General features: G+C 44.4%; 1 protein-coding gene across 2 annotated transcripts in view; it reads left to right on the forward strand.

Moving 5' to 3' along the window:
• LOC142022165 (formin-F-like) overlaps positions 1-22114 on the forward strand; it is a 73699-nt gene that overhangs the window by 42858 nt on the left and 8727 nt on the right. For both annotated transcript variants that reach the window (XM_075011719.1, XM_075011720.1), the window contains 7 exons: positions 763-874; positions 14923-15013; positions 15573-15659; positions 17720-17872; positions 19269-19398; positions 19507-19539; positions 21627-21730. In XM_075011719.1, coding sequence (XP_074867820.1) covers positions 763-874; positions 14923-15013; positions 15573-15659; positions 17720-17872; positions 19269-19398; positions 19507-19539; positions 21627-21730 — 710 coding nt within the window. The remainder of the gene's footprint in view (positions 1-762; positions 875-14922; positions 15014-15572; positions 15660-17719; positions 17873-19268; positions 19399-19506; positions 19540-21626; positions 21731-22114) is intronic.

A 22114-nucleotide genomic window follows, 5' to 3' on the forward strand; every position in this document is an offset into this window, starting at 1 on the left:
TATACTAACAGGTGTGTTCTAAACTCAAGTTAGCTAACTGAGGTTGAAATAGTAGTGAGAACATGTCAACTCAGGTTAGCAGCCTGTCAAAGCCTACAGTAGAGGTTGGGATGGTGTTGAACTTTAGGTGCAAAGCTGAATTGCCATGTCTTCAATGCTATTTGTACCTGTGTTGGGTAACCTAAGAACATGCTTTCTGCAGGGGAGGCATACCCTTAGGAGTGGCACTTCCAAGGGAAAGTTGAAGTGTAACGGAGGGCAAGCCTGTATTGCTGCTGCCATTTTGTGGATAAACAGATGACTAGTCTCTGGGGCTGTCCGGTGATACCTTTCCTGAGCTTTAAAAAACAAAAATAAATGGAAGGTTTAATATCTTAGATCTTCAAAGCACCAGAAGAAATAAAATAAAAATCTGCGTGTAATTGTATGCTTCTTTTATTCCAGCAAATGAAAGTGTACTCTGACTGCTAGGCTGAGTTCTACAGGAATGTTTAATAGTAAGCACTTACGTGCTTTCGGCTGACAGTATCTTTATAGTTCTGTCTAAGGCAAAGACTGCATTCTAACAAAATAATATGGATTTTTGATGTGCTACAGTTCTTTGTACTTGAACAGAATATAAAGGCAGGGCTGTTCACCTGAACTTTTAGTTCCTTCTAAGTGAAAACTAATTTTATCGGGGAAGTAAATATGAAATGTTCCAGTGTTTCCCTTCCCTTGTACATTTATCTCCAAGTAATCAAAGAATCATTCTCCCTATAGACATTTTTCTGAAAAGTTTCCATATAAAACCAAGCCAACTGAAAGAAAAATTATACATTCTACATGAAGATGGTGGCGGACTTACAGATGAGCAGATTACAGCACTAAGAAGGTAACCTTTTGGATTCAATTCTTTATGATATCTATTACCAGATTCATTTTCTGCAAATAAAGGGAAATTCAGGGAAAGTGATTACCCAGGCATCTGATGTACCCTGACTGCTGCATTGAAAGTTAGATGTGTATATATAAATATCTGCTAACCATTATTCTCCAAAGAAACAAGCGGCCACTTTGTTATTGCTAGTTCATTCTTCAGGAAAGCAGGAGTTTGGGAAGTGACAGCAAGTCAGACAGGATTCTGGGTCTACTGGCTATTTGTAGTACAAAGTTAGAGAAATGATAAAGCATTGGGCCAATGGGATTTCCCATGTCCACAGCAGCAATATTTTTTTGGGGAAAATCCACTACACTTGCAATCCAGTGTTAGCTGCTTGCGCCATCAGTTATTTGTCTGAAAAAGGGACGAGCAGAATTCTGTTTCCCTTTTAAATTCAGGGTTTGGAGAGAGGCAAGGTGGGCAAGTCTTGCAAAAGCTTCTTTGGACAGATGGGATGTTATGGACATTACATTTAGTATTTATACTAGGTAGAGATTTTTTTGATTCAACACATGAGTATGAAATTTCTGTAACTTTGAAATTTGTGTTTGTTTATATCCTTAGGGCCAGATTTCCAAAGGCACAAATGGGGCATAAGCACCTGTAGTGGATAGGAACTAGTTAGCATCCCTTTAAATAGTTTGTGAGCCTGGTTGCCTAGCTGCTTTTTTTGTCTGTGAAAATCTTCCCCATAATACACACAACAGTGCGTGTGCCTGTTCCAGGGGTTTGGTACTTTTGCCCTAAATTTAAAATGATGATGATGGACTGAGCCGTCCATTGGGTTAGCCCCTCCACATTTGTCTAATGTAGTCATCATCATCATCAGTAACCGTGGGCTCAGCACCCGTTGGTGTCTGATGCCTCTCTCACTATTTCCTTCCATCTTTCCCTATCCAGTGCAGAGTGGCTTAGTTTCTGTAGCCTAGCCCAAAACCGAAATTTCAGATATGTTCATATGAAAAAAACAAGTTTCAGCATATGTAAAAAAATAAGTTTGTGGACTGTAAAAACTATTGATCGATATATAAATGTGAATACGTATATGTAAAACCAGTAACATATTTCAACATTTTTACTGAGATGGATGAGCCTGAGACTCATCAGCCAATCATGCTGCACCCCTCTTATAAAATGTCATGCCCCCTGAGGTGGTCTGCCACCCCATTTTGTGCACCCCTCTTCTATGACATCATGGGTGAGTGACTAAATCAATTGGCAAATCCGATCACAGATGTCGCATAAAAATCTGTAATCTATGGGTGCTATGCTCTCTTTTAAAAACCCTGTGCTTTTCTTGTAATGTCTGGATACATTGACTCTCAAAGCGTTTGAGAGCCTGGGCCATAGTTTGCCACCAGAACAATCTGTTCTGCGCTATCACTTGGAAATCACTGAGAGAGACTCTGCATGACTTCATGATGGCCTTTAAGATACCTTTATGACTGTGGCTGGCCACCAGCAGAGCATTTCCCACAAATAAGCTGGCCATAAGAAATTATCTTTGCTATTTACATATCATCCATCCTCATAATGCCACATTGTTTAAGGAGCTGTGTGTTTGGAATTTCATGCCACCAATTCACATGGGCATTCTTCCCAAGGCGATGCATGTGGAACTGATCAAATTTCAAAACATGGCAGTGGTATGTGATCCACACAGCAGGATAAATCAGGACAATGGCCTGAAAAACTGCTACCTTCATAGGAAGTTTAACACCATGGTCATCCTGTTAAGTGTTTAGTCAATCTTATGAAGACAGTGCTGGCTTTGACCAGCCCTGTTGATACAGGTGGGGGAAAAAGGGCGCAGTTGCCCCAAGTCCCAGTGATTCAAAAGATCCCAGGGCTTGCAGCCACTACCACTGGTATCACAGCCTTGGCCAGAGACCCAGTTGCTTTAAATCACGCCTGGAGCACAGTGTGCTGTGTTCTGAGCAGCTCCGATGCAGTTCCCTCTAATTTTTCCCATCCATGGGCAGAATAAATTTTGTTGTGTGCTCTGACCCAGGTGTAAATGTGCACCACCAGTAGAAACACATACTGGTAGCTGTGGGCACTCTGCTAATCATCTGGGTGGCACCTGACTCTCTCCTAGTTTGCCATCAAAGCACTCAGGTTACAGGTATCATGCTGCCTGGGGGGCCCCAAAGTGTGATGTGTTTTAAGTGGCATAGAGGGCTGGCTGCCCCCATCCCTGCCCACATCTGCCTGAGGCTCTGTCCCTTCTGGAATTGTGGAGCTGCCCCTTCCCCTTGCCAAGGGGCCCAGCAAGTCTGCCAGCTCCTGTCTTTGACTAGTTGAGCAATTTCATCATTGTGAAAGTTTATGCTTGAGGACAGTATGCTTCTGAGGTAGCAGAACTTGTCGATAACCTTAAGGACAGCAGCAGTGATCACTGGGGTGCTGAGCTCTTTCCAGACCAACTGAGACACAACCTCTTTCTTCTTGAGGCTCACAGTGAGCCAAAATGTCCAGCAGAGGTAGCAAAACATTCAAGAAGCTCCTGTGCTTCCTGTACTGAGTGAGCCAACAATGCAGTCATCAGCAAACAGGAGGTCATAGACAGTTGTAGTGAACACTTTGCTGCAAGCCCGAAGTCCATGGAAGCTGAAAATGCTGCTGTCATTTTGGAACAGAATAAGTGTGCACGAGCTCAAAACCCTGGATAGCGACTAACAGCATCAGCAGAAAGCAGATGCTGAACAGAACATAAAACATTCATGTAAAAATTGACAGGCAGCTGCTTCTCATCCCCTTAAAAAACATCTTCAACTTACTTGGTTAAGCTGTTGTTGGGGCTGCAAAAGGAGAAGATGTTAAAGGCTGTGAAAACACTGGTCCTTCTGCTTTAGAGCAGTGTTTCTTAAACCTTTTGAGACCATGCGACGCCTTTGAAAATTTTATTAAAAAAAAAACTGCTGTCAGACCAAAAAAAAAAAAATGAAAATAACCTTCCCAAACAAACAGCAGCATCTACAGCAAAAATAAAATGAAGTAATTTAATCAGGCATCATAGCAATAAAGAAGTAACATCATATCTGGCCTTAATAACAGAAAATATTTCCCATCAGTGCCTGATGTCAGAAAAGTGTCAGACACTCCTGGCACACCTGCGAGTTGTTCACAGAACATCAGTCTTCCATGGAACAGTTTAAGAAACAATGCTTTAGAATATAGGTTCAAACCTGGCCTTTGAAATGTGATTTTTTTTTAAATCCCTGTCCCTATTGTCCATAAGATATTTGTTCACACCACTTATAAATGTACAGAATGTGCTCAGAAGATGGTCAGAATTGAGAGAACAGTAGTATTGCATGTCTGGAATTAGGTGTGCTGTAGAAGAGGATTTAGACAAACCAATAATGATTGACAGTCATGCTGGAAGGGAATAACAAGTGGGGCTCCACCGGGGTCAGTTTTGGTGTCAGTGCTGTTCAGCACCTTCATCAAAGATTTAGATAATGGCATAGAGAGCACACTTATCAATTTTGCAGATGATACCAAGTTGGGAGGGGTTGCAAGTGCTTTGGAGGATAGTATCAGAATTCAAAATGATCTGGACAGACTGAAGAATGAGCTAAACAAAACAGGATGAAGTTCACTAAGGACAAAGGCAAAAAGTACTTCACTTAGGCTGTGTCTAGATTAGAGTGATTTGTCCACAGAAAGTTTTGTTGGAAGGGTAGAGGTGGGAAGCGGGGCAGTAGCTGCGAGTGCCTGGGCCACTATGTCCTGCCAGATGCTGGCTGGGGCATCAAAGCAGGACATTGGTTTGTCCCAGGCCCACAACTACCACTTCCTGTTGTCCTGAAGCTGCCGCTCCATGAGGTTGGTCATCCTCCAGAGGGTGGTATTGTGGTTCCTCTGGAGGTCCTCCTGCACGCAGCTTTGGCCTCTCTGGGTGAGGGCCCACTCTGTTGCTGGGATGGGGCTGGCTCACCCTGGTGCTATGGTGGGCTGGCTAGCCCTGGTGGTGAGGTGGGGCTGGCCTGGCCCCAGGACGGTGTAGGTGCAGTTGTAAGGAAGACAAGGAGGGGAGATGGTGAGTCATTCACATAATGCAGCCCCTAGGGCCCTGCCCCACACCATGAGCAGCAACCACCAACCCCTCTCCCCTCCTGCTGGGCCATTGGACAGGAATGTCTGGAATTAGGTGTGCTGTAGAGGAGGATTTAGACAAACCAGTAATGGTTCACAGTCATGCTGGAAGGGAATAACAAGTGGGGCTCCACTGGGGTCAGTTCTGTTCAACATCTTCCTCAAAGATTTAGATAATGCATAGAGAGTACGCTTATCGATTTTGCAGACAATACCAAGTTGGGAGGGATTGCCATGTGTGGCCTGTGCATGGACCTTACCACACAGGGGCTGCACAGTGCCTCTGGGACCTGGCTGACTGCAGCAACCACCCACACCTGACAGTCTAGCGGCCAAGCAGGGTGTCAGGCCACAGAGGGGGTCCCCTCATAGGTGCTGGGTGAGCCGGGAACAGCCTGGCCCTCCTTGGCACCCCCTTACACACCTGCAGCTTGCAGCACTGTCCACAGGAGTGGGTGCTGCCTCTTGCCTGTGGACATGTCTGCATACTGGGTGCCACACTCCTTAGTGGCTCAGGGGTCAGGCCAGCACTCTTGTGGCTAGCCCGCTTCAAGCTGTGGCAGGTGCTAGCAACCACCCTCCCAACCCCTGGGGCCTGGGGCTCCTCCAGCCCTCCTGGAAGGCTGGCAGCAAGCTGGCGTCTGTGCCCAGGGGCTATCTGCTGGGTCCAGGTGGTGCACACTACCTTGCACGTGGTTCCACATGCCAGGACAACAGTGCAAGGTTGCACCCAAGCAGGCCAGGCAACGCTCACAGCACAGCCCATTTGTGCTCACCTCTCACACTCTGGGGTGTGTGGCGCACGAGGTACTTACTGGAGGGACCTGCACCCAGCACCGACAAAGCCCAGGAGGTGGCCCAGCTGAAGGGAACTGACACCAGCATGATGAACAGGCTGCCGCTGTCCTCCAATGCCGTGTCCAGGTCTGGCTCTGGCTCCGGCTCTGGTGGGGGTTGCAGCTCAGAGACTTCCTCCTTGGCCAGGGGTTCCTGCTCTGTGGGGGACTCTGTGCTGTGGCATGGCAGGGATTCCCACCCCACCCTTCCCAGGATATCATGAAGCTCCTTGTAAGAAGAGCAGGTGGCAGGTCCTACCCCAGAGCATTGGACAGTGTTCCAGACCCAGACATAGCCCTGCCTGAGCTCTTTTACTTTAGCATGGACTTCTCCATAGATTGGAGTGGGGAGATGGCCCCATTCTGCCAGGGTGGTGGCCATCTGGGTGTAGGCAGGGGCACTGTGGTGCTTCACCTTGGGGTCCTGCAGGATGTCCCTTCACCCCTCAGGTCCAAGAAGGCCTGGACTTCAGCTGTGGTCTAGGAACGGGGACCACCTCTTCAAGCCCCAGGATGGTTCGTTGGACCTCTACAGCTGGTCTTTCGAAGGCCCAGAGGGTTGTGGGTGCCTGTGCGTCAGCCATCTGGGCTCAGGTGCTGCTCTGAGGTCATGGGATGAACAGCGTGTTGCTCTGCTGTTCACATGCTCTCAGCTTCTTGCCACAGGATTTCTGGGCTCCCTGCAGCTTTAAGGATGGCCAAAGGCAGGAACCACAGAATGTTGCTTCCTGTGGACAGGTGTCCCCTGGGGCACCTGTGTGGTGCCCTGGTGGCCTTTTCTGGTGACATTCAGACCCATCTTTTGTTGACAGATCTCTGTTGACAGAGGTGTTCTTCCTCAGGAGGAGAGGGGTACTCCTGTCAACATTTGTGTTGCATTGTGGTGTCTTACGGCGGACAGAATACACTTGATAATTTGGACACGCCACAGGTTTTGTTGAAAAAATGCCAGCTTTGTTGACAAAACCCTTCACTGTAGACATAGGGGCTACGTCTACACTAGCCCCAAACTTCGAAATGGCCATTCAAATGGCCATTTTGAAGTTTACTAATGAAGTGCTGAAATACATATTCAGTGCTTCATTAGCATGTGGGCGGCCGCAGTGCTTCGAAATTGATGCAGCTCGCCGCTGCGCAGCTCATCCAGACGGGGCTCCTTTTTGAAAGGACCCTGCCTACTTTGAAGTCCCCTTATTCCCATGAGCAGATAGGAATAAGGGGACTTCGAAGTAGGCAGGGTCCTTTCGAAAAGGAGCCCCGTCGGGATGAGCTGTGCGGCTGCGAGCCACATCAATTTCGAAGCGCTGCGGCCGCCCGCATGCTAATGAAGCAATGAATATGTATTTCAGCGCTTCATTAGTAAACTTCGAAATGGCCATTTGAATGGCCATTTCGAAGTTTGGGGCTAGTGTAGACACAGCCAGGGAGGAACAATCAGTTTTTTTTGCACACAGAATGGGAAAGGACTTCGTCGGAAGGAGTACTGCAGAAAGGGATCTAGGGGTTGTAGTGGGCCACAAGCTAAGTGTGATTCAACAGTGTGACACTGTTACAAAAGAAAGCCAACATTCTGGGATTCATTAACAGTAGTGTTGTGGGCAAGACATGAGAAGTAATTCTTCCTCTCTACCATGCACTGAGTAGGCCTCATTTGGAGCACTGTATTCAGTTCTGGGCACCACATTTTAGGAAGATGTGGAGAAATTGGAGAGGGTCCAGAGAAGAGCAACTAGAATGATTAAAGGTCTAGAAAATGTGACCTATGAGAGAAGATTAAAGGAACTGGGTTTGTTTAGTTTGGAAAAGAGAAGGTTGAGAGGGAACAAGATAGCAGTTTTCAAGTACTTAAAAGGGTGTTACGAGGAGGAGGGAGAAAAATGAGGTGGTGATAGGACAAGAAGCAATTGCCTTAAATTGCAGCAAGGGAGCTTTAGGTTGGAAAAATTTTAGGTTAGGAAAAATTTCCTAACTCTCAGGGTGGTTAAATACTGGAATAGATTGCCGAGGAAGGTTGTAGAATCTCCATCATTGGAAATATTTAAGAACAGGTTGAACAAATATCTAACAGGGATGATATACGTGCAGTGTGGTTCTGCCATGAGGGATGGGGACTGGACTTGTTGCACTCTCGAGGTTCCTTCCAGTTCTAGATTTCTATGATAATCCCCTGTATTGTTGGCACAGACAACTTCATATGAATGTTTTTAAAGGCATTGATATTCTGGTGAAAGATTTGCTGGTGCCTGGGGGCAACTTAGTTACCAGGTTTGCAGTTTGTTGGTCAGATTCTCAGTTGGTGAAGATTAGCCTAACCTGGAAGATAATGGAACTGAAGAATTAAGTTTCCTGAAATACTACTTGCAGGTGACAGCTCCTGTTAACTCTCTCTCAGGAGAGAACGCACAAGTGATGGGAAGTCTCACTGAAATTAGAATGTTTTCAGGGAGCAGTTTTACAGGAATAATTCAGATATTGAACAGTCCTCATGAGCCTGGATTAGAATTGCCAATTTTGAGTGAAGATATTCCTGGTCGTTTTTAATTCCAACATGCTGGAATGTCATTTTCTTAAAATATCCTATTAAAATCTCCTGGATTGCTTTTATCAGTCACGAGAAAATTGCTGATTTTTGGGAGACACCAGGCCAATCTTGGAAGGTTGGCATCTTTACTCTGGATGTTAAACAGTTCCCTTGCCCTGCCTAGACCAAGACCTGATCTCAGTTGCGATGCACAGGGGAGGCACCGTGGGCAGGAGGGGTGGACCCAATGGGAACACTAGTGGGCTGGGGGTGGGGGCAAAGAGCTGGCACAGCTGCTCCACATTTAGCAGCAGTAGCAAGGGAAGTGTAGCAGGGTGCCCCCACTGCTTCGCTTTTCCAGGTGCATCTCTCCAGGGAAGACAGGCAAGACCACTCGTGAAGTCCCCAGCAGAACGCAGACCTATGTGGCTGCGGGAGCAAAGCAAGTTTGGGCCATCTTGCTTTGCCTCACCTGCCACTGCCAGAGAGTGCGGGGTGGGGGCAGATCCCTCTCCCTGGTCCAGCCTGGTTCCCTGGCCCACCTCAGTTGGGGGGAGAGGTGGGGTGGGGTTTGGAAGAGGGTGGAACAGGGACAGGGACGTGCAGAGTAGAGGTGGGGAAAGGCCTGGTCTGGGCACAGTGGAATTGTCTGTGCCTTTCCTTGGGCTGGGGAGCAGGTCACATAGCTAGTGGCCCCCCAGCTCCCCCATTACCAGTCTCCTCTATCTACCCTGTCTGTGCAAACACATGTGCTTCCCTGAATATATACCCAGTGTCAGACTTAGAGACACCCCTCTGGATTTACACCAATGTCTTCTGCTGATTTAAATCAGTTCAGCTGCATTGAAGTTAGTGGTACTACAGATTTACTCCAGCCAGGCTTCTACTCCATTAAGCAAGGTGACCAGATGTCCCGTTTTTAAAGGGACAGACCTGCATTTACCCTCCCCCCTTTCAGGAGTCCCAACTTTTTTTCCCTAAAAAATGGGCAAAATGTCCTTTATTTTTTGTCTTTTCCCTCCCATCAGTACTGGCAGATCCTGCTGCTTGCTCTGCCCACCCACATGTGGGAGAACTCAGTGGCTGCTGATGGTCGGACAAAGCTTCAGTGTGTGGGGCTAGCTATTCCCCAGGCCAGTCCATCACTGCCGCCCCTGGTGTGTACTGGCTCTTGGCCAGCTGGCTTTCACACACCTCCCCACCCCACCATTTCCAGCCAGCTCTGGTTGCTTGCTGTGGTGACAGTGAGTGCAGGCAGGTGGTGGCTGGTTACGTGTCCCCTCTACTGCCCCCTCATTAGCCTTTTACATGATTCCCCCCTCAGTGATTGGTTTCTCTCTGCTGTGCCCATTCACCCCAGCCCTGTTGCTCTTCCATATTCCCACAGCAGGGAGCATCCTGCTCAAAGCTATGTGGAGAACCAGCCACTGACCAACTCATCCAGCTCACCAACAGCCTGTTGGGCAGGCTTCTTCCTCCCTGTCATGCCTCTGGCTGGGCTGGCCCACAGAAAAGGCTTAAGGTTCTGTGGGCTAGTGCACTGAGGGGGACCCAAGCCCTTTATGTGCCAAAGCCCACACAGCACTGACATAGGGACTCTTCTCTGCCCCTTAGCTAATCTCTGGAGTGGCATGGTAGAAGCTACGTCCAGCCTGTTTGTTTCCCCATCCTGCAGGTCCCCAGATACCCCCCGGCTCACCCAACCACTGGCCTCCATCCTGCCTCCAGGAAGTGTGGGGCTGCTCTGTCCCTAGGCACCCTCCCTTGCTGAGCCACTTCTCTGGCTGGGCTCACTGAAGCCCCTTCAGAAAGAGTCTCTGAGCCCTAGAGCACAGTGCATCCTTAGGGCTTAGCCTCTTCCTGCCTGTGCTTTAGCCAGGCAACAGGAAGTGGCTGGGCTGTCAGTGACCAGCCCCAAGGTGAAGGTGTTAGCTGCTTTTTGACACCTTGCAGGCAGGAAAGAACAAGCCACTTCCAGCCACAGGGGATTGTGGAGGGGGCGAAAGGAAAGAGATGACTTCCCCAGTATACAGGCAAGGCCATCCGTATCTCCCGCCCTCACTCCCTGCAGCTGAGAGCAGCTTCCATCCCTTCCCTCCCACACAGTGCTGAAAGGCTGCTGCTGGAGAGTAGGAGAGCGTGACTCTGTGTGCCCTCCTCCTGTTGCCCCAAGAAGATGCGGCACCAGGTACCAGGAGGGGCAGGTCTGTCCCAGGGTCCCAGCAAGCCATGGAGGGTGGAGAGCACTAGGCAGGTGGTTTGAGTCAGGTTGGTTAGTCACCCCATCTCTGTGTGAGAGAGGTGTACAGCAGTCTGTGTGTGTGTCATCTCTCTCTCTGCATGGAAGGTAAATAAAAAGACTCCATCTGCTCAGTATTTCTTTTTAACGGGGGCTCAGTCAACTTGATGTTAATGTTAACGTTTATATTGAATAGCTCTGATTGATTGCCATTGCACTCACGTGAATACAAGTAATTTTACCAGGTGTCCCTTATTCAGCATAGGGAAATATGGTAACTCTTTCATTAAGTTATGTTAGAAAATGAAAAGGATTTTTCTCAAGATTTGAAAGTGCACTTTTATATAGCGATGATGTTGACGGAAGCATTAACTGATGCAGTTATGTGAAGGGTTAGATTCTATAAGAGGGCAGGTATTCTGTTCAGTGCTTATGTAGTGTCAGAGTCTAGGAATGCAGTTACAAACTTCATTTCTTGTAAGAAACAGTTTTCAAAATGCTATTTTACAGAGAATACATGTGTGTTTCAGAATCAAGGACCTTATTTTCAAAATAGCTCAGTGGCCTTCAGTTCCTGTTTACACATCTAAATGAAGTGGGCAGATTTTTAGAAGTGTTCAGTATGTAGCAGGTTTCTTCAGAACATGGGGCTCAGAACAGCAGAATTTGCAGGAAATTGATTTTTCCTGAGTATCTACCCACTACCTTGGTGCTGAAAAGGGCACTTTTGAAAACTTGGCCTCAGTTATTTAGGAAAAATAACGTATGTTATAGGAGCATAAATACTTTGCGTGTTTGCAATAAGTGAGGAAATATTTTATGAAGCATTCTTCTCTGTAAAACAAACATTACAGTATACAAACACAGTGGGAACTCCAAGTCCTACTATCTGAAGGAAAATACACACAATTTTACAGCTAAATGAATATTAAAATGTTCAGGTTGTGGCCAATGGGCAAAATTCAGCTTTTATTCTAGTGTAAATATGAAATAACTTCACCACAACCAATTGCATTAGTGGAGCTGGCTGAACATTATTGGACAAACTTAAGCATTATTTTGATTCAGAAGCTGCTCCCAATTTCCAACAGTGAATTCACTATTTAAGTCTTGAAATGAGTAGCAAAATAGGATTTGCCCCATGACACTGTAGTGACTTTGATTTTTCCAAATAGTATTACAGTGTTTAAGCATATATATCCCATTGGAGAATATGTGTCTACAGTTATGAAAAGTTAAGTAGATCTTTACTTGCTCACTGACTTTCATGGTTTGATGCTTTAAACTTTCAATTTTCTATATGCATATTAAAATAATGGATACATTTTTTCCATTGAAAAAAAGGTTGTGTGTGTGTGTGTGTTGGGGGTGGGGGTGGGGGGCGGAACAGGCTTTTAAGTAAAAAAAAATTACTTTTACTGTTTCTTTTCTTTCTCCTTTTTTGCACTTTTTAAAAAACTATTGTGATTTGGAAAAAAATGGTAAAAAGTTTTTAGTAAAAAGTAACTTTTCCTCCTCAAGAGAATTTTATTTTTGACGACAATTATTTGTGTTATAATCCCAATCCTAGTATTTATTCAGATGCATAAATGACAACTTTAGAAAATACTTTCCTTTGTCTTATTTGTTCTGCATTTAAAACACTAAAATATCTGGTTTAGTCTCTTAGTAGCTGTAAGTTAAACTTCCCCTTATTTAATTAACTCAGAATCAGCTGTCATATTTCTAATAAACATTTAATTGCTTTTGGTGTAAATTGAATATGCTGTTGATAGAAAAAAGAAGACCGTTATTAGACCTTAAGTCTTCTGAAGGTACGTCTACAGTAGAAAATTAGGTCAAATTTGTTAAGGTAAATTTTCTAGCACCTAACTTGTAAAGTCGAAGGTGCATGTCTACACTGGTACATAAAGTTGATGGACTGTGTTTCCATTAGCATTACCAGGTTCAACTTTGTCAGCAGTGCACTGTATCTATCCCACAGTTCCTGCTGCCCCATTACATTGTGGGTTTCTGTCCCAGTGTGTAATGGGACAAAAATGTGCTGCAAATCATCCTGGGTATGTGTCGTCAGTGTCCCATAGATCACTTGTCTCCTCCTCCTCCTGTTGGAAAGCAATGGCAGAAAATGTTTTCATGCCCTTTTTTCGTACCGATGCAGATGCTATTGTAAGGCTAGCATGGAACCCATTCAGCTTAAAAGAGTTGTGGCAAGTATTATGAGCACCTCACGCAAGCCATGTCTCCATCTTTCAGAGCTACAACATACTGCTTTTAGTATTGCATATTATTATTTCCCAGGCCACATGTATGTGGTTAGCTAGGATGGTATACCACCAGAGGTAATCAAATGTGCCGCGGACACACTCCTGGAACCCCTACATGAGCTACTGTGCCTATGCTGGAAAGAGGGTGAGGTTCCACAGGATATGCGCGACGCTAACATTGTAACGTTGTATAAGAACAAAGGAGACAGAAGCGACTTCAACAACTACTGTGGAATCTCCCTCCTAAGCATCACTGGTAAACTGTTCACTCGTGTCATCCTTGGCAGACTCCAGAAGATTGCTGAGAGGGTGTACCCCGAATTGCAGTGCGGATTCCGCGCAGAGAGGTCTACCGTTGACATGGTCTTCTCTCTAAGGCAGCTGCAGGAGAAGTGCAGGGAGCAGAGGAAGCCACTCTACATAGCCTTCATTGACCTGACCAAGGCCTTTGACTTGGTCAGCAGGGATGGTCTGTTCAAACTGCTCCACAAGATAGGCTGTCCTCCACGGTTACTCAAGATGATCCAGTCATTCCACGAAGACATGAGAGGAACCATCCAATATGACGGCGCATTATCGGATGCTTTCAGAATCAGGAGTGGCGTCAAACAAGGATGCGTGCTTGCTCCGACATTGTTCGGGATCTTCTTCTCACTCCTCCTGAAGCATGCCTTTGGATCTTCAACAGAGGGCATCTTGCTGCACACAAGATCTGATGGGAAACTGTTTAACCTTGCAAGGCTGAAAGCTAAGTCTAAGGTGCGGGAAGTCCTCATCAGAGACATGCTGTTCGCAGACGATGCTGCTGTAGTGTCTCACACAGAAGACCAGCTTCAAAAACTGCTGGATCAGTTCTCCAAAGCGTGCAAGGACTTTGGGCTTACCATCAGCCTAAAGAAGACAAACGTACTTGGTCAGGATGTTGCTGAATCCCCATCAATCAGCATTGACAACTATACGTTAGAGGTCGTCCACGAGTTCGTTTACCTCAGGTCCACCATCACTGACACCCTGTCATTGGACACTGAGCTAAATAGGAGGATCGGAAAAGCGGCCACAACTCTGTCCAGACTCAGCAACAGAGTGTGGAATAACAACAAGCTGTACACTCACACCAAAATGCAAGTCTACAGAGCCTGCATCCTCAGCACCCTCCTTTATGGCAGCGAGACTTGGACCCTGTATGCCCGCCAGGAAAAGAGGCTGAACGTCTTCCACTTGCTCTGCCTCAGGCGCATCCTTGGAATATCATGGAAGGACAGAGTGACCAACACCGCCATCCTCGAGCAAGCTGGAATCCCAACCATGCACACCCTCCTCAGGCAGCGTCGACTCCGCTGGCTTGGCCATGTCCACAGGATGAATGATGGAAGGATTCCAAAAGACATCCTGTATGGTGAGCTAGCCTCTGGCAAAAGACCTCCTGGATGCCCCCAGTTGCACTACAAAGATGTCTGCAAGAGAGACCTCAGAGAGGTAGACATCGAGCTGGACAACTGGGAAGAACAAGCAGACGACCGTGGCAGATGGAGGCAGGGGTTATACAAGGGCCTTCAGAAGGGCGAGACGAAGATCAGACAGCTAGCAGAGGAGAAGCGAGCGCACAGAAAGCACACTAAGGACTTGCCAGACACCCACTACATCTGCAGGCGATGCAGCAAGGACTGTCACTCTTGTGTGGGTCTTCATAGTCACAATAGACGCTGTAAATGAACTCCTCAATTGAAACTTTAAAGGGCGCGATCCATAGTCTATGCAGACTGAAGGATGCCTACTACCCCTATTATTATTTCCCAGGCCACATGTATGTGGTTAACTGATTATTATGATCACCAGGTGTCTCTGTGGCCACTTACTGTTAGCTTCTCCAGCAGCTGGTTGAACACCTGGGAAGTATCCTTACTAAGTAATTCAAAAAAGAACAAATAGAATAAAATACACAACCTCAAAGGTACAATGTATGGAATGGACAAGTTGTAACATAATACAATATTTTTTCTGGGAATGAGAGCTGATCTTCATTCATTGTTTCTTAGATATCTGCCAACTCCAAAAGATTTAGAAATGTATCAGTCCTTCAAGGGATCTCCTTCAGAGCTGCATGTGGTCGATCAGTTTATGCTAGAGGTGAGCAAGTATAGCAGTGATTAATAACATGTCTTGGATTCCCCTTTTCAGCATGAGTTAAAAATGTTTCAAGAACCCACCCATTCTGTGATACTTTGGCATTTATATTTCTAATCCCAGCCAGAATCATGACACGGAGGGGCACTCAGGAGGGAGAGCAAACAGGGAAATAGTAAATCTTATCATCCCTTTCTGCTTCCCCTAAAACTAATGTAGGGACTGGATTGTTTTGGGCCAGATTTCCAGAAACTTTAGACACAGAATTGTGTGTTTAAAGAGAAGATTCTTATTCCCAAGAGATTGGTGTCATTGCTTTTAATTATATCTGGCCCCAAATATTTGTGTATCTCTGTGCTTTATTTGCGCATGCAGCCCATGTGCGCAATTACATGATGATTGTTAAGGGTATTGTGAAATTAATATGTGAGAACAATGCTGTAGAAATCTGCACCATTGTCTGAATTGACAAACCCATTATTAAAAGTCCATGTATGATGATTACAATATTTGCTGGATGATCATTTCTCAACTGATTCAGATTCCATCCTGTCCTATGCAGATGTGTAAAATTCCTCATTTAGGCCAACGATTGGATCTCTTGCTTACAGTACGAGAACTTCCTGTGTGCATGGGGGATCTGGAGCCTGTAAGTGACATGACTTGCTTATGGTTTGTGTTTAACTGAAACCCACCAGTTACATATTAAAGCACAGCTGTCTTTGATGCAAATTTTAAAAGTCAGTGTACATGAGGTGAGCTTTTCAATGGGACAAAAGTTCACCAGCCATAATGTTGACAGCTCATATTGTAATAATGCAGGCAGCCTAATGTATAAGATGTCATTTCTCTGCATTATTCAAAAGCAATGTGCAAAAAGGTTTTGATCTTTATGTCTCATGGCTTTTATAGACAAGGGAGTTGAAACTAGTATGAAACTAAATTAAAGATGGGCTAGACTTGAAATACAATATGTACTACCTGCTTGTGTGTTTAAAATACCCTTGAATAAGCTAAAACTTGAGGTCATGTATTAACACAATGCCACCTGCAGACAGTGGGACCTTAGGACTGAATGACATTAGACAGTGGAAACCAATCTGCACATTTGACATTTTGTGGATGTTGTGTGGAATATATTGTTAAAACACTAAATGGGCAAATCCTTTATTTTTTTTAAAAAAGCCATAGTATTCTACATTATTAGGTTCCCGCACAACAAGCCCAAACTAGAGCAGCATATATTCATGACATTGCAGTGTTTGGTGAGTTGCTTTGGTAATTAGGGTTGCCAATTTGGGTTGCACATGTTACTGGAGCTTTCATCACATGACCTCATCTTTAATTCCTGGAGATTGCAAACACAGTTCCGGAGGGCTGGCAACTCCAGTTCTAATCAAAACTGTAGTCATACTGAGTGAAATTCAGAAGAAGAGCAGAGAGGGAACATCAGAGATACACACATTTCTGCCCGTCTAGTTCAGTGTTACATTGCTGCCAACCTGCACTGAAATCAAATAGCTGAATGTTTGGGGAATGTGGAATAATATTGCTTTGAAGTTACAATAAAATCAAGGGTGATTAATACTCACTGGACAGTATATTAGTTTCCTATGTAACTTATTACTTGGGTTTGGTAGCATACATATGTATTGGATATAATTATACATTAAATAGCAGCATATTATCCATACACTTTACTGCAGTGTCTGACTCTGATAATGCAACCTGTATTTTAACAAGGGTTTTCCCCCTTCCCACAAACTTTGTACATTTTGTATCTTGTACACATGAAGTCTGAGGCACATGGGAATTTGTTCACTTCTTTTTCCTATTTCTTTAAAAAAATCTTGTCTCTAACCATAGAAGGAAGGCAGCATCCCCCAAGCAAGCAGCGGTATTAATTTTGATTGTTGGAAATTATGAGATTTGTTCCTAGAAAAAATAAATGGAATATTTTGATAGGATAGTACAGTGCTCAGCTGGTATCCTCAGAAATGGGCAGGAGTGGGATGAGTGATAGAGACATTCTGCTGGGCTCCATTTCTCCTGATAGCTGGTGAAATCTGGTTCATTCCAATAGCAAAATATTTGCTCTTCATGACATTTTTATGAGACTATGGCTACGTCTACACTAGCCCCAAACTTCAAAATGGCCACGCAAATGGCCATTTCAAAGTTTACTAATGAAGTGCGGAAATGCATATTCAGCGCTTCATTAGCATGCGGGCAGCCGCAGCACTTCGAAATTGACACGCCTCGCCACCGCGCAGCTCATCCCAACGGGGCTCCTTCTCAAAAGGACCCCACTTACTTCGACGTCCCCTTATTCCCATCTGCTCATGGGAGTAAGGGGACTTCGAAGTAGGTGGGGTCCTTTCGAAAAGGAGCCCCGTCGGGACCAGCCGCGCGGCGGCGAGGCGCATCAATTTCGAAGTGCCGCCGCTGCCCATACGCTAATGAAGCGCTGAATATGCATTTCAGCGCTTCATTAGTAAACTTCGAAATGGCCATTTGCTTGGCCATTTCGAAGCTTGTGGCTAGTGTAGACGTAGCCCAAGAGAAATTAATGGAAATACAGGGCTACAACAGGTAAAATAATGCTTGTGTACTTTAGCTAGGAACAATTAGACCTAACAAGGAGGGAGTTAAAGACCTCCTTTTGTTCACACCTTCCAGTTGAACTGAAGTCAGGCTTTTGTATTTCAGCTAATAAACCAGAAGATCCAAGCATGCAAACAGCTGCAAGCCAGCCAGAAATTTGTCGCTGTGTTGGAATACATCTTAGCCATTGGGAACTACTTAAATGAAAAGGCTGGAAGAGAGACGGCCAAAGGATTTCGATTGTCATCTTTGAGCAAAGTGAATTAACAATTTTCCTAGCATTGTAAACTGGCACATGTGGCACTAAGAAGACAGAGAGTGCTGCAGGGTCTTAGTGTGTGGATGAGACAATTGTGCAGGGTTTCAGGTGTATTGAGAACTAGGGAATCTGGAACCTTTTGGGAAGGAAGGAACCTATGCAGGAAGGATGGGCTCCATCTAAATCAAAATGTGTCAGACTGCGGGTGTGAAAAATTAAAAAGGTTCTAGAGGATTTTTTAAACTAAGGGCTAAGGGAAAACCTCAGGTGCAGCAGAGCTGTGCAGGAAGGAGGGGGAATGAGTGCTGGTGACAGGAAACATTACTCCTGCGGAGAAGTAGTCAGAAAAGCCTGAGATTTGCTTGGGAGAGTACCATGCTCCCTAGTGGTGCCTGCCACACCTTTTCAAAGACAAAGGATTCAGTCCCTGGACACAGCTGACCAGGCCTATGCTGTTATCTTTCCATACTGATAAATCTATTCTGGGCTCTTCAAAACTGCTGGCCATTTTAGTGCTCAACTGGCTCCAACAGCCATATTAACCCTACGCAGGCATATCAATCCTATGCATTTGGCACACTTGCCCTGGGACAAGTGTAATTTGTCCTTGAATTCTTAAACAACCTCTTAACTGAGTATTTACAAGAGTTGAATTTTCCATCACATTCTTCCCTGCCTCATCAAGATTTTTCGGCAGAAAATGTTGTCAAGCACAGTTCCTGTCCACAAAGACCGGTCTTCCTTCCCCCTTCACTCCTACAGTATGTAATCTGATCCCAGAGCTAAGAATTGAATGCATATTCCGTAAGGTGCTTTGAACCTTTTAAGAATATTATCAGATTATGCCTGGTCTGTAAATAGAAGAGAGAGTTAATTATTCCGATTTCTTTTCCCACAGAAGACTTTAATATCTGAGTCTGTAATTTATAACGTGAGTGCCAATTCTGAGTTTATTTTCATAAGTACTGTAATGCCACATCTATTATAATGAAAAAATATGTTCAAAATTATTTTCTTCCATAAAGCATCTTCCCATATTCTATTAAGGAACTTTACCATCTATATGATGGCCACGTAGTTCTCTGAAATGAGAGCAAGGGCAGGAGCATATGTGGAGATATAGAATCAGTTAAAGTCAATTAAGATGCCTTAATTTTTTTTTTAAATCAAAATGATGCCTTTCAAAAGACGAAGCAGGGACCTGAGAAAATATGAAGTTAAGTTTAAGCAAAAATATGTGTAGGATGACAGATTGAAAAGAAAGAGATTTAATTCCATCGTGTTTTCTATTCCTGTTAAATTTACCTAGGAGCTATCAACATCCCTGCTGTTCCAATGTTTAAAAAAATGTCTAATAACCCAGACTGTCAATTTATTGCTGTATTCTATTTGTAGTTATCATTACTGCGGGGGAAGGAGAGGAAGATCACCTTGCTTCATGCCCTTGTGGAACAGATCTTCTTACAGGAGCCTGATTTGGCTAAATTTTCTGAGGAGCTGACAGAATTTGAAGCTGTTACTGATGGTAAGAGGCTAAAAAACATGTTTACAAAAGTCCCCATCTTTACATTATGTGCATAATTTTTATTAACATTTTTCTCTCTCTTCCATCTCCCACTCTGTTCTTTTCTAGCTTCCATCAAAGGTCTCCGTGCTGAAGTTGATGGTATGTAAATACATTTTCTAAACTCACAGAAATACTTTCATATGTTGTTCAGTCATTCAAAACAGGGTTTCACTGCATTTATGTTGTCATTTGTAAAGAAATGCAAAGATTCAAAATACTGAGGAAAGAGGTTGCCATGGCTATATATAAAACCTCTCATGTTATGTGGAATTTAAAAAGAAATATTTGTGTGTCCATGTGGTTTAGATGCCATCTATCAGAAATATACTGCCCGATAATAGCAAAATCCAGTAAGTTTGTCTTAAACTCAGATGTTAAGTGATACTGGTGCTTTACTTCTAGGAAAGTCACAGAAGGCATTCAGAAAAGACAGGAAAACTCAATATAGTTAAGAAATGAAGTTGAAGAATTCATTTGTGCTAAACCAGTATCCTTCAGTAAGTGGAAAAGCACCTGTAGAGAAGCCAGCAGAAAAGCACAAAAGTTCATGTTTAAGGGTAGGTCTACACAGCAGCCATTATTGTGAAATAACTATCCTAGCATCTACACAACACAACCGCTGTTTCGAAGTAATTTTTAAATAGTGATTGGCTGATTTCAAAACTGGCAAAACTCTATCTGGCTGTGGCTATCCTATCCTTCCTTTTTAGAAGGGCCATGTAAATTACGGCCATTGGAAAATGCAAATGAGGCACTGATAGAGAATATTCAGCGCCTCGTTTGCATGATAATTGCCACCTGTCCTGTCAAAAGTGCTGATTTCAAAATAAAAGTAGCTGTGTAGCTGGGGTTCCTTTGAAAGGGTGCATGATTTCAAAAGCACTCTTCTTCCCAAAAGATTTTTTTTCAGAAGAAGGGTGCTTTTGAAATTGAGGAACCGGAATAGCTAAGTGCTATTTTGAAATGCATTTTTGTGTGTAGCTGTGTTATTGTAAAATAAGTTATTCTGGAATAACTCTTCAGGAATAGTTTATTTTGGAAAAATGCTGTGTAGACATATCTGAAGGTAGAGAGTGGGAGGGTTTTGAGAGACTTTGGGGCTAGATGTAAAGGGGGATTAAATTCACTGGTACGAGGACCTTCGCAGTGAATGGGCTTTGGATTGGACCCTTGCAGAGCAACAAAGGCACAAAGACAAATATAAATATATTTCAGTTTTATCAGAAGCAGGAGGCTTACAAACATTTCACCCACCATTTAAAAAATGTGGTAGAGATGATAATTGGAATTGTTGACCAAGATGTTCATCTTTTATCCTAGGCAAAACAACAGAAGCACTAACACTTGGGGGTAGCTGATAGTGACACCTATATTTAGATTGCTGTCTTCATGAAAGACCCTTGTTATCTTTACTCAGAAACTTATGCTTCTGTTTGCAGCAGTCCTTTGTTTGGGTGTTACCCTTTGGCTGTTGAAGTGCTTTTTTAGCTTGCCCCATGAAATTTCTCTCAGATTTCACTCAGCTTTCGCTAAGCTATAAAATATTAAAATTGCTATCTCCAGTCTGTAAGTTGTGTTTCTCGGGGATCATTTTGGCAGCCTGCCCAAATCAATGGCCATTCTAAGGCAAGGCTCATACTGCCATGGTCAAATCTGCAATGACAGACACTGTGTACTTGGAACTGCTAGAAACTGCCAGATCACCTGTAGTATTGGGGGATGGGGAAAAGACAACTGGACTGGGCTCCTCTATCTGCCCTGGATTCATTGCATGTTACATTCCCCTTTCCTCTGAAGGCATCGGATGGAGATCCCCCATTTCTCCAAATGGAAAGGGGAGAAAAAAAAGTTGATGGATCAAACTCCCCCCTCAACTTATCCCATACCCCAAGGGCCAATCCTAACTTCTGAGGGCGTGCCTCATAATAGGTAGGAGCTTCACAACTCCAGGAAATAGAGGAAATAGAGTGTTGCACTGAACGTCCAGTCAGCTCTCTGGAACTCAGAACCTGGATTCGGTGGTCCATCTGCTGCAGTTAGTCCCATAGTTCAAATGGTAGCAGCCAGTGCATGGAGCTGGAGGTTCGAGTCTGTATGATTTTCTGTGAGGCATTAAGCAGGACTTTACACAGCTGAATGTTACTTGTTACTGAAGTTCTTGCATGGTTGCTCTCTTTTGTGGTTAGTTCTAAAGAAAGAATTGGAAAATGTTATTCAGTACCAAAAGCTTATCAAATCCAAGACGACGAAGACAACACCCCAAGAGTCACAGTTCAAGAAGGAACTAAAGGTAACATTTACTAAAACTTTGTTAGACTGGAGATTGTGGAAGAGTATTGTATTTTACTTGGTTAGGGCTCAATATAACCTGGCTTGGAATGATTGGTACAAACTGATGGTTATGGCTCTGTGATGGCTACTTGGGGCTGGCTGGAAATAAACACTTCTGTTCCATAAAAATTTTTGAGATTTCAGAATCTAGTTTTGTTCCAATGAAGAATAAAAATGAGATTGTGATTTTTTTCCATATAAATGAGAATGGGGTGGGGGAATGTGAGCTGCCCCAGAATAGCTAATTGGTTGATGCCCAGAACATTCACTTGGGATGTGTGAAACCCAAATTCAAGTCCCTGCTCCAGATCCAGAAAAGCAGGAGGTTGAGCTATTGGTTATG

This window comes from Carettochelys insculpta, chromosome 17 (assembly GCF_033958435.1).
Source record: "Carettochelys insculpta isolate YL-2023 chromosome 17, ASM3395843v1, whole genome shotgun sequence".
NCBI classification, from domain to species: Eukaryota; Metazoa; Chordata; order Testudines; family Carettochelyidae; genus Carettochelys; species Carettochelys insculpta.